Here is a 12,869-nt window from a genome sequence, read left to right on the forward strand (position 1 = left end):
ACAAATCCAGTTTGAGGACTGGTTTGTGACGACAGATCTAAATGACGCCTACTTTCACATCGAGATTCTGCAAGAACACAGGACATTTCTCAGGTTCGCATTTAAGGATGAAGCGTACCAATATCAAGTTCAGCCTAGCCTTATCCCCACTCACATTTATCATGTGCATGCATGCTGATCTGGCTCCTTTGCGAATCCAGGGCATCTGTGTACTAAATTACATAGACAATTAGCGGATATTAGCTCAATCAAAGAAATTGGTTGCATTGAGATTTTGTGCTCGCCCACATGAAGTTGGGGCTGAAATTGAACTCCAAGAAGAGGTACTTTCTCAAGGTTAGATAACCACTTTTCGGGGGGTGGTATGGGATTCAACCATGATGCAGACACATCTGTCTCCTGCATGTGTAGAATCGATCCTAACTGCTATCAAAGATATCAGGATAGGCCAGGAGCTTTGAGTCTTACAGGTTCAGAGACTGTTAGAGGTCTCATGGCGGCAGCGGCCAATTTCATTTCACTACGCTTACTGCACATGAGACCGTTCCAGCTCAAAAGCAAAGGTTTTCATCCTTTTATCATCTCTCCAGGGTCGTAAGGATCACACGCCACAGGCTATGTGCTCTATGAGTTTGGAAGGAGACTTGGATCCTCAACAAGGACCAGGCTCTTGGAGCATGTTGTCATGGCAAATCTTTGATGATGGACACCTCCCTCGCTGGCTGGGCCGTGGTTCTGGTGTTCAGGTTCTGGTGCCTGGTTTCAGGCAGTCGCAGCAGATCCTGCGCTGGGGAGAGTAAAAGTGCTTGTCTCTGAAGGTAGTTGACATTCCGGGGCATGCAAACTTGTTATCTGGTCAAGGCAGGGGATGATGCCCAGAGAATGGCAACTCCATCCTCAAGTGCTGGAGTCCATATGGCAGAGGTATGGTGAAGCTGAAGTGGAACTGTTCGCCTCAGAGGAGATGACCCACTGTCTCCTCTGGTATGCCCTCACACCGCCAGCTCTTCTGAGGCTGGATGCCATGGTACAGACATGGGCTGAGACTGTGTCTGCACGCCTTTCCTTCGACAGCTCTGGTGCCGGGGGTTCTAGCAAGGGTTTGCCAGGACCAAGTCCACCTTCTCCTAGTAGCTCTGTTCTGGACAGCCCAAGTATGGTTCTTGGTCCTAATATCTCTACTAGAGGGCATTCCATGGGGAAGTCTCAAGTGCAGGGGACGATCTTCCACCCCAAGCTGGAGAGCTGGAAATCTGGAAACTCCTGCTTAGACTTTGCTCCAGGTGATGTCAGAGATATACTGCATCCTAGACCTGACTATATTCCAAAAGTTCATTCTATGGCTGGTCAGCCAGTGGTCTTGCAGGCTTCCTTGCCTCTGGCTCATGAGATACAAAAGCAAGAAAGTCTGCACCTGTTATATCCGGTCCATGCTCTGAAGATCTATGTCCACCCCTCATGCCAGTGGCGTAAATACTCTCAGCTTCTGGTCTGCTTTGGTGTCTACAATAGAGGGAATGCGTCACCAAGTAGTGTATCTCGCAAAGGTTCACTGACGCAATCTCTCTCTCCTACAAGGCATGCAATATGGCTTGGCCTCTAAGGTTTAGGGCCCACTCCACTAGGAGTGTTCCAAAGCTCTTGCCAGGGGTGCATCCTTACAAGACGTCTGTGCTGCGGCAGAATGGTCCTCTCCGCACACAATCATCACGTTTTATAGTCTGGATGCAGATTTAGCCCCAGGGTCTCAAGTCCTTATGGGTTGATCTGGATTCAGCCTGCGCTCAACAACTGTCTGTGCACATATACAGTCTTGTTTGGCAGGCACTATCCCACGGTGTGGCGGCATTGGTATTGAAGTTCCCATAGCGTCAACGCCATGATGCTGCATTGAGTCCCACTCGAAAGGGAACATCTCAGGTCACATATGTAACCAGGTTCCCTGAGTGAAGAACGAGACGCTGTGTCATGTTGCCACTCCCTGGTTATGCCTGTGCATCTTCAGACAATTAGAACCTGACGACGCACTGTTCAGGTATCTATTTATGGTTTCGGTAATGTTGTTCTCATGGTGTCAACAACATGACACGGCGTCTCGTTCCCCTCTCAGGGAACTGGGTTACATGTGTAACCTGAGACATTCCTTTTCAACCTTGTTATGCAGTGAAATTTCCCCTTCTAAAAATAATGATCTATCTTCCATTTTCTTAAGAGTGTATTTTGACCACTTACAACAAAGGGTATTTAGCAGTAATTCATTATGTGTGCCATTAAGTTAGCTCTTTTAAGCTGAATAGTTCAACATTATGGGTAAATAATCTGTGATATTTTTGGTTTTACCGCACAAAGCAAGAATATTGACTGTAAATAATGAAGTATGATTAAATGATATCTGCTAGCCATTCTAACACTGTAATATTCAACTCCAAACATTTTGAATGCAATAGGGTGAGTACATTCAAACATGTTTTGAAAAAGAAATGCGACTGGTTATTAAATGTGACTTGTTATTAAAAATATTCAGGTAACAGACTTGAGGATATTGCGTTTAGTTTAACATCTGCTGTGTCCTAGAGTTTTACATAGTCAGAACAATGAGAAAATGTGATTTTGGGCTTGAGACATTCTCTACCGTCTCTTGTTTTTGATGTGTTTAATTTTAACTTTTAAATACTTGAGTATAATTAAATGTGGGTCCTATCTCACTTTTACTCAAGGGGTGACTTTTAATTGAGAAATTTTTGACAGTATGTGTACAAATTCTGTGTACGGGGTACTTTTGTACTTTTAACACAACTGTTAGATCTTTGGAAGGTTACAAATGTATAATTGGTACTTTGGTCTAGGGTGGGAAAATAATGATCTCTTGAAAGTTCAGCAGTAATAAAGCTTTCATTTTTAGAAGTACAAATAAATAAATAAATAAATATATACATAAATATTAAAATTGGCATACACACAGATACAAATAAGCCATTATCATAACATGTACATGATGTTTTCTTTATTTGATATGCAATTTTTCAGTTATGTAAACTCACCGTTTGACGCAGTAAAATCAATCGCCACCGTGAAATTAATTTGAGTGCTGCAAGTGAACAGAGCAAAAACACTAGAGTGAGCACATATGTATCATAACATAAAATATATGATGCTTATCAAAGCATAATAAAGCTCCTCAGGGAAATCTCCAGGGAGCTGACTGTGTGAAACTATGTCTCAACTCAATTTAATCTGTGGGCAGAAATGAAGGAAATTATTCCCTGAGATCATCTCTTTGTTTATCTAATATTGTCTCTGCCGCTTCCTGGTTTTTCTGTCTGTTCAACAGAATGCATATTCGCAAAGTGTCTGTAAGAATTTTCCACAGTAGTCTTTTTGCAGATCCTTTGAATTATTCTGCCGATATTTCCAGTGTTTGCTCAACTGCTTGAAGGCCAGGTCATGTGCCTGGGGTCTCTGTGTCTCTCAGAATAGAGCGGTCTATTTATAGCTCAGTTTATTACGGCATCATAATGCAGTGCACTCCCTGTGAATGTGTGTGTGTGTGTGTGTGTGACGTGGAGAAAGGAGAGGGGAAGGAAGAGGGAATTATTAATGGATGGTGAGGCACAGCAATGTGTTTCCAGTCTCAGTAGATGAGCTTGAGTATGTTCGTACCATACTTCTGTATGCATGGAATACCCGGATGACGTCACATTTGCTAAATATGTGAGATGCAGAATTCCACAAAATATCTAGAACGACGTATCTATTAATTCTATAGCTAGATGCAACTTTTCAAATTAAACATGGTTTTACAGTAATAAAATCTCTTCGATTTACTCACTGGAGTAAAAAGGACATGCATACTACTGTTTAAAACATTTATTTTTGCATAGTATTTCATATACACAAATATATATATATATATATTTACGGTATTTTACTGTAAAAATATATAATTAACAGTAATATATGCATTATGGAAGCTTGTTTTCACCACAGAATAAAATCTTCCAAATGCCTATGTATTTACATATTATATTTACACCTTTCATATGGTGTAAAATGTATTTATTGATGTACAGGTGCACTCACATACACACACACAAATCCTCACCCTCCTTTGATGTAGTCCAGGAACGTGACCTCAACATCAATGAAGCAGGACAGCAGAGTGACCTGTCGACATGAAAGTTTGGTAACACTTCCTATGTAGAGTCCTAAAGGGCATCATCACACTTTCGATAAGCAATGCATACTTTAATCATAAATGTCATATCAATATTCATGCTCAGGGTGATGATGTAACTCTCTAGAGTCACAGCATCAGAGCAGACCAATGATGAGCTACATCAACATTTATGAATATTTATATGCACAGCTTATGAAGGCATTGTGCATTGCTTATGAAGATATAATGTAGGACCTTCTATAAGAAGTCTTACCAATAAGGATGTTTGTTTGTTAGAACAAACAGGTATTGCTTTCTTTTGTTCTTCTTAAGTACTTTTTTTTTTCTTCGTTAATTAAACGGGAAGGTCGAGTTAAAAATGCACTCACGGTTCCTGAGTTTAGATATTTCTTCTTCTTTTTCTTTTTCTTGGGGTTCAGCACCTACAGAAAGGCAGCAAAATCAGACACAGAAAGTTATTGAAATGTTGTCGAATCTCAAAAAATTGTTACTCAAAATGTAAGATTTATGTAGTTTAATTGCATATAAAATTTCCATTCAGTTGGTTTACACAGTTTTAACAAATTAAAAAACTTAATGCGATGCATATTTGTCAGTCATAAAAGAAACAGGAACGACTTCTGCACTGCACAGTTTTTTATTAACTAACTGGATCTATTAGATTTGATTAAATTCATTGTGTTTGTGAAATTGTGAAATTCATTGTGAAGTCATATAAATTTATTCAGGTAAAAAGTATGAACATAGTTCAAATGTGGCTAGCAGTGAAACAAGCAATTTTAAACAAATTGTTAAAAGGTTAAAACAAGGTTAAAAAAATATTACAAAATATATTTATCTCTGTTTCATGTCCAGCATATTCTCACTTTTGTCACAATATGTGAATATAAGCACACTAAGAATGCATGAATTACATGGAAAAAGAAATGAATCCACTGTGAAGAGTTTCTGGACAGTGATGATGGATAATGATTGTGTGAAAACTCGATCATCAGAAGCTCTTGGTGGAGATGAACGTTTGAAGACGTTTGCTAGACCTCTCGCTGTTATCTGAGGTTCTTGTGCAGTGGCCGCTTTTGATAAGTGTTCTTGTCATGGGCATGATTTATGCTTCAGTGATGTGGAGGTCATACAAAAGACGAAAAAATATGAGATTTCAAAGGGATGGGGGTCGAAATGTCACATTAAGTCCAGAAACAATTTACGCAAGTAAGCGCAGACACAGTTCTCAAGAGGGCAAACGAGTTACTGTATATCAGTGCATTTAGGGCCAGATTTACTGTGCAATTCCCAAAAAACGCTGATGGGAGTGGAAGTTCTGCACATGATCTACTGACGACACACACATTAAAGAACAGACACAGCCGGATCATTTCCATAATGACCAACACAATCTACCAAGAGCAGCGCGAGTGTCTGGTTTAAAACATGCTTTTTTTTAGCGTTAAATAGTGGCGCAAACACCAGTACTTGACTAGCACAAACCTTAGGAAACACCTCGCATTATTCATTTAAATACTCTCCTCCCATAAATTTAAGGGAAACTCCTACAAATGCATATGCAATATGACATAAATATTTATAAATAATATAAATAACCCTGTCCTCGACTTTTCAGCGCTAAGTCTTCACTGCGTGTCTTTCGTAAATCCTGACAGTAGTTTTAACACCAAAAGAGTGTTTGCGCTGGTGCAAGCTGTTAGTAAATCTGGACCTTAATATCATATTAAATCAGTATATGTATATATATATTCAGGTAGCTAACGAAAACATTTAGACAGTTTAAACCAACAGGGTTTGAAAAACGCTTCATTTTAATCAGATTTTCCAATGCTACATGGGAAACAAGTAATAATAATAATAATAATTCATTACATTTATAAAGCGCTTTTCTCGGCACTCAAAGCGCTTTACATAGAAGGGGGGAATCTCCTCAACCACCACCAATGTGCAGCATCCACTTGGATGACGCGACGGCAGCCATATTGCGCCAGAACGCCCACCACACACCAGCTTACTGGTGGAGAGGAGACAGTGATGAAGCCAATCAGTATATGAGGATGATTAGGAGGCCATGATGGACAGAGGCCAAGGGGCAAATTTGGCCAGGATGCCGGGGTTACACCCCTACTCTTTCGAAAGACATCCTGGGATTTTTAATGACCACAGAGAGTCAGGACCTCGGTTTTACGTCTCATCCGAAGGACGGTGCTCTTTGACAGTATAGTGTCCCCATCACTATACTGGGGCGTTAGGACCCACACAGACCACAGGGTGAGCACCCCCTACTGGCCTCACTAACACCTCTTCCAGCAGCAACCTGGTTTTCTCAGGAGGTCTCCCATCCAGGTACTAACCAGGCTCAGCCCTGCTTAGATTCAGTGGGCAACCAGTCTTGGGCTACAGGGTGACATGGCTGCTGACAAGCTTCTCTACTGTTAGTTACTTCCTTAAGCCTCAACCACGCACTCATGAAGTAATGTAAATGTCTGCGTTAAAGTCTCGGATAGTTCAAGAAGACATTTATGCTATTTTAGGCAGGCGGGTGTGAAAAATACATGAGAAAGATGAAAGTGGCTCACCTCCCACACAGTAAACTGAGAGTGGCCTTTGGAGAGCTCCCTGTAGCTGGTGCTGAACTCTCCAATGTAGTCATGACTGAAAACACACACAGTCTCGTTCAATATCTTGATGCATCTTCTTTCAGTATTTATAGAATGGTTGTTGTTTTTTCTTACCCTCCATCTCTGTCCCAGTCATACACCTCGATTTTTATTGCTCTGCAAAAAAAGAAAAAAGAAAGTTCAGTCAGTGAATTTCTGTTTCATGCCGACTTTAATACTTTTATTGAACGAGGGTGCATTCAATTGATCTGGCTATAATACAGATGTGCATTTATTTATTTTAGTTTTTCATCAAAATGCGCATATTTGCTACTACAGTAAGAAGTGAAAGAAACCAAAAAGATCCAAATGTGTTTCTGTGTTTCTGAGTCCTCTCATTCCCACCAAGTTGACGCTCACCTGTCATAGTCCCCGTTACACAGCGCTCTGACTGGGATCTTGAAGGCCTGCCATACAGGGTCCAGTGTGTTCTTCACCACCTCTGTCTTATGACAGATGGTAAATCTGACACACAGAACACGTCAAAGAGGAGGAACCACAACATTGGGGATGAGAAACAGTCAGTGTGAAAAGGGGTCTTAAACGGGTCATTTCACACATGCATAATTTACTGCGAGTCAGAAAGTGTCATAGAAGGCCGAGACCAAGTTCAAACACAAGATATTAAATGAGGCATCAAACATAACCACAATATCAGGCTTTAAAAATCGAATGTAGTATTGGAATACATCTGATATAAGCATGGCTTAATTTGTGCCGGAACAAGCCGGATCTGAAACCTCTGAAATCCAGTTTCATCTCATACACCACTGAAAGATATTTTCATTGTACTGTGTACATTTGTTCCGGAAGATTAACTATAATAATGATAAAGTTGTTAATAACTTGCTACATCCATGGGAAATGTATAAAAATGATTAAGAAATAGAAGAAATGTAACTACAAAGAGTGCCATGCCACGGTTTGGCGATGGCGATGGATTTGACTGCTATTCGCATTTCCAACGGATGATAAGCAACGTATAGAGAATATAGGCCTACATAAACCTCGATGCACCTGTTTACTGAAATGTATGAATGCAAATCGCTGTGGATATTTTCACATTTTATTCCTCTTTAAATCTTTGCGTGCAGAGCCGTCTTTTTCAAGCTCTAGCTCGCTTTAGGTGGATCATTTTATTATTTGACAAAAAGAAATGCGCATAAAATGTGATGGAAACACATTTACAGAAGAAACGTCTCGTGAATTTATTAGGAATATAAGATGTGCATTAAAAAGTATGTGACTGAATAAAATGTTTCACATTTTGTATGTGCTTTCTAAAGAAAAGGTGAATCATTGCGCATGGAGCCACTACATGATGCGCATTATATCTATATCTATATAAAGTCCATTGTTTCGGAGAGAGTTATTAGTATGGTTGGGCATCGTTTTATTAAATGCTGTGAAGAGACACAGAAGAATTGATTAAATATCTAACATGGCTTAAACAGTGCTATGACCATACGGAAAATACATGGAAGCGCCTGCGCACAAAATGATATGGCTAGAGTTTAAACGTATGAATACTGTACGGATGTCAAGGGTCATGTTGGAAGAATTGTGTGCCAAGGTCAGACCTTTTGTTGGGCTTTATACATAATGCCATGGTGTTTTACATGAGCAAACATTAACACCACATCATCAGTATGTGAGTAAACTGCTTCCATCACCTTAATGTGCATCTTAACTAACACAAAACTCAAGAGAATCTGCGTCTAGTGATATATATTATTATATTAATTCTGAGAGTTTCCTCCCATGTCAACCGTTTTCATTCAGCACTTTGAAAATGCATATCAAAATAGTTGGATGGACACCCGACTGTTCAGTTACCTTTCATTAACCACTAACATGCCGGATCTGTTACCCCCCACCCCACCCCCCTTTTGTTCCGGGACGTCCGAATTTACTAAGTAAGCACTGGATGTAAGTGCTGATATACTGTAAATAAACACATTATATTGTCTGTATTTTATGAGCTGTGTCTAATGGGAAAATGAGGAGAAAAATGAAAAACTTACGTTCCATCTTCATTGCTACGGTAAAAGACCAGGAAAGGGTCTGACTTCCCAAAGAAATCTTTCTTGTCCAGTTTGTTGCCACAAAACTGCATCAGTACTGACTCCTATCAACAAAAAACACATTAGCAACTAATGGTGGCAAACAGCTAATATGTACTGAGAAGATTGAGCAACTTTTCTAGAGACAAAAACCACACACATAAGCACAAACTGCATGAAGAGACAAAAAGAGATCAGAAAAGAAGACAAGTGATCAGACAAGAAGAAACGAGACAAGTTGAAAAAGGAAAACAAGAAAAGAAGAGAATTATGACAAATGAAAAAAAGAGGAGAAAAGAGTTGAGAAGAAATGAGGATGAGAAGAGATAAGAAACAAGACAAGAAGCAATGAGATGAAAATAAGAAGAGATGAGACAAATCAAGAAAAAAAGAAAAGACTCAAAATAGGCAAGACTAGATTAGGACAAACAGCAAAGGCAGGGACAAAAGACATGAAGAGAAGAGAATAAATGAGACAAGAAGAGACAAGACAAATGAGACAAGAAAAAAGACTATACGAGATGAAACGAGACAGGAAGACATGAGAAATTGAGAAAAGAATAAACAATATGAGAGGAAACCAAACAAACGAGACAAGAAGAGAAAAGAGAAGATATGAGATGAAAAGGGACAAGAGGAGACTAGATGAGACTATTGGAGAGAAGAGGAAAAGGCGAGATGAGACAAGAAGAAGACATTCAAAGTCAGATGACGTACCCTGCAATTTCCAAGTTCTTCAGCTTTCACAATAATACTTCCACAGTTCTTCCCAGGAATGCCTCTAAAGTCAGAAGGAAAAATGACAACATTGATCTTGACATCTTCCACTTCAGAAGCACACAACAGACCAATACTGAAAACAGTTCAAATCCTACAAAGGGACGTCCTTCACACTTAACCTTACAGCTTAACCCAGGAGGACTGATCCTAAAAAACAAAACCTTGCTTTGGATATTAGTGTCTAATAAAGGAGTAAATACTGTATGCTGATTGTGTTGGATGAATGGATGTGTACAACCCATGCTGTGTGAACGAGTGAACATTAATAAGAGCTCGTAGCCAGTCTACGGTTATGAATGCATGAATCTGAGCTTCATAAATAAATGAGTGTTTGTAGACAGGCGAATGCATGAGTGTTTTCTGTGCTCTTATATAAGACTAAACACAAGAAGCCCACGCCGGAATTGGATTTAAATTGTATGGACCCAACACTTCAACGTCCTGCACAAGTGCCTGACAAAGATGAACGATGAAAGATTTTGAAGATAATTTGATGAGAGAACAAACTTCTCCCTTACTTATGCGTTGCCTTGAGTGCTTGTTTCAATTCCACTAAGTAGTTCTGGGTTATGTTACAGAGGTTAGAGAAGCAGATCCACGCTAACTGAAGATATGTCTTTAATCTGCTGTGAATCTACAGATGTCCTCTGAGGCACTCTCCTAAATGAACATAATGTACAGCCGGTACCAGGACTTACTTACAATGATATTGAAAGAGAAAGAGAGAGACACAAAGCTACTCGTGTGCAGCTCGAAGCCACAAGCTAATCATATTAAAAACCACTTCAAACTACAATCAAGAAACTTTTTTAATGAACCTGATCGCTCATGTATGGCTTCCAGACATTCCCCTTCAGAGGAGACGTATAGCAAATAACATCATCAATAATTATATCATCTAAGTTACGCCCACTGTGGCAAAAACACTGAGCGGCAGCATTTCACTGTGAATCTAAAACGGGAAAGAGGTTTTAGATTGACTGTATAAATAGACTTGACAAGAAATCTGAGGTATATTTTCACAGAAAAGTGGAGTCACACGGATTACTTTAATTATGTCTTTACTGCCTTTCTGGGGCTTGAAAGTGGTAGTTGCGTAGCAGTCAATGGAGGGACAGAAATCTCTCAGATTTCTTTAAAAAGATCATTTGTGTTCCGAAGATGAACGCCATTTCTGGGTGAACTTACCCTTTAAAGGTCCCATATTGTACACCTTTCTGAAGTTTTATTTTAGGTTTTGATGTCCTGAAGAATATATATTTGCGGTATAAGTACCAAAAACCATCTCAGTATATTTTTACAGCTTCTTTCTCAGGAGCTCTGCCAAGAACAGGCCGATTTTGGCCTGTCTACTTAATATTCATGAGCCTCTCTTCTGATTGGCCTGTTGTTTTCTGAGTGACCCACCATTGGTGGGGGCGGTGACTGAGTTGTTCTGACATCACATTTATACGGAAGTCACATTTTTATACGGCTGTGTGCATTTCTCTGTGGACTGACTGTTTTGAAACCTATATGGTAGTTTCATAGTCCCTAGACCTCTGCTATCATGAAAAAAGCCAGGAAATTTCAGTTTTGACAATATGGGACCTTTAACATGTATAATCAAGAATGAAATGAATTCAGAGTTGCATGAGTAAACGCTTTTAAATGCATTTACAACTCCACTATACATGAATAAATGAGTGTTCAAAGAGGTCTGAATGAGTGAATGAGTGAGTGAGTGCAGCTCTGCTTATATAACACTGATCAACATCACTTTATATTACCGCCCGATGTGTCGCCAAACAGCGCACACACACACACACACACACACACACACACACACACACACACACACACACACACACACACACACACACACACACACACACAATCCAAACACAAATTATATAGGGGGAAACATAAAAATACTTCATGGCAGTTTGCAAACGGGCAGTTGACAAATGGACTTGGACATGAACATCAAGATTTTAATGTTAATGTAAATTTTTTTTTAATATATTTGTTTATGGGAAAGTATATTTTAGATGTGAGTTTTGCCTTCACATGTTCATTTTAAAAAAGTATTACACTCTCTGTAGTCTCTCAATTAATTTGAGTCCATGAAAAAGGTATTTTGTATGTAATTTGAAATGTGCCGTTTAGATTTTGACACTTATTCAGCTATTTTGAAACAGTCAGTTCCAGTCAAATAAGCAAAGCTTATTTAACGCTCATTAATGCTGAAAATCTCTCTTTTGTGGGGGCGTCACACCGCAGGACTGATTAAACGAACACAGAAGTAAATCCACATACGCATTACAAGTTAATAATAAACAGAGCGATTCCAAGAGGATCCTCGCACCACTGCTGCTCCGGCCCTTATTAACTGGGGAACAGCTCTCTCTTCTCAAAGCATTCAAGCTACAATCCTGAATAAAACATTTTAAAGGATCCTCAAGAAAATTCAGTAGTAAATTCAGCAAATTTGTAATTTGATTCTATATAATGGAGCTCCGTTCTAAAAACGTCCTCACATAATCGAAAAGCAACTGATGTGCAATGTTTTTAGGTTAATATGTAAATTCAGAGCGAGCCATTTTTGAAAACAGATTCAGATTAGATTTTTTTTTTGCGGTTTAGCTAGGAGACACAATATATATGCAGAAACGATTAATATGAAAATGTCCTTCTTTGAGGACGGTAAAATAAACTGAGATAGCAGTGTTAGGTGAGAATTGAAATCATATTTGAACATGTTGTGTTTCAGAGAAGTGTGAAGCTCAAATGCAGGACTTACATGAGGGGTCTTTCCATACGACTTCCCAGAGATCCCACCACCTCTCCCAGAGTACAGTACATCTGGCCCAGGAAGTCCTGCACACACACACACACACACACACACACACACACACACACACGGTAGGAATGGGAGCTAAATTTGGGCCGTTTGAGTTCAAGGTGCCTGATATCTCAGTACACAAATCAACATGAAATCAAAATGGACGCTTATTTATCATGAAAAATAAGCTATTATAATAATTCTTAATATTACTTTATAATATTATAAAGCATTAGTTACATTAGTAGAAAAGAAAAGTTGTTTCAGGGGCAGAATTTTGATGATTTTTTTAAAATATATATAAAATGGACAAATGAATCATTCACAATAAGATCAGGAATGTGTATTAATAAGCTCCACTC

At 39.2% G+C, this 12,869-nt stretch overlaps 1 protein-coding gene across 1 annotated transcript in view; it reads right to left on the reverse strand.

Annotated features, from left to right (window-relative positions):
• cpne8 (copine VIII) overlaps nucleotides 1–12,869 on the reverse strand; it is a 62,415-nt gene that overhangs the window by 16,347 nt on the left and 33,199 nt on the right. Inside the window, exons 6-14 of the mRNA XM_082160462.1 lie at nucleotides 12,466–12,542; nucleotides 9,621–9,684; nucleotides 8,865–8,968; nucleotides 7,201–7,305; nucleotides 6,916–6,957; nucleotides 6,760–6,835; nucleotides 4,546–4,599; nucleotides 4,103–4,164; nucleotides 3,042–3,088 (exon numbers count right to left, since the gene is read on the reverse strand). Of these exons, the coding sequence (XP_082016588.1) occupies nucleotides 3,042–3,088; nucleotides 4,103–4,164; nucleotides 4,546–4,599; nucleotides 6,760–6,835; nucleotides 6,916–6,957; nucleotides 7,201–7,305; nucleotides 8,865–8,968; nucleotides 9,621–9,684; nucleotides 12,466–12,542 (631 nt within the window). The remainder of the gene's footprint in view (nucleotides 1–3,041; nucleotides 3,089–4,102; nucleotides 4,165–4,545; nucleotides 4,600–6,759; nucleotides 6,836–6,915; nucleotides 6,958–7,200; nucleotides 7,306–8,864; nucleotides 8,969–9,620; nucleotides 9,685–12,465; nucleotides 12,543–12,869) is intronic.

This window comes from Leuciscus leuciscus (genome assembly GCF_965113295.1).
Source record: "Leuciscus leuciscus genome assembly, chromosome: 25".
NCBI classification, from domain to species: domain Eukaryota; kingdom Metazoa; phylum Chordata; class Actinopteri; order Cypriniformes; family Leuciscidae; genus Leuciscus; species Leuciscus leuciscus.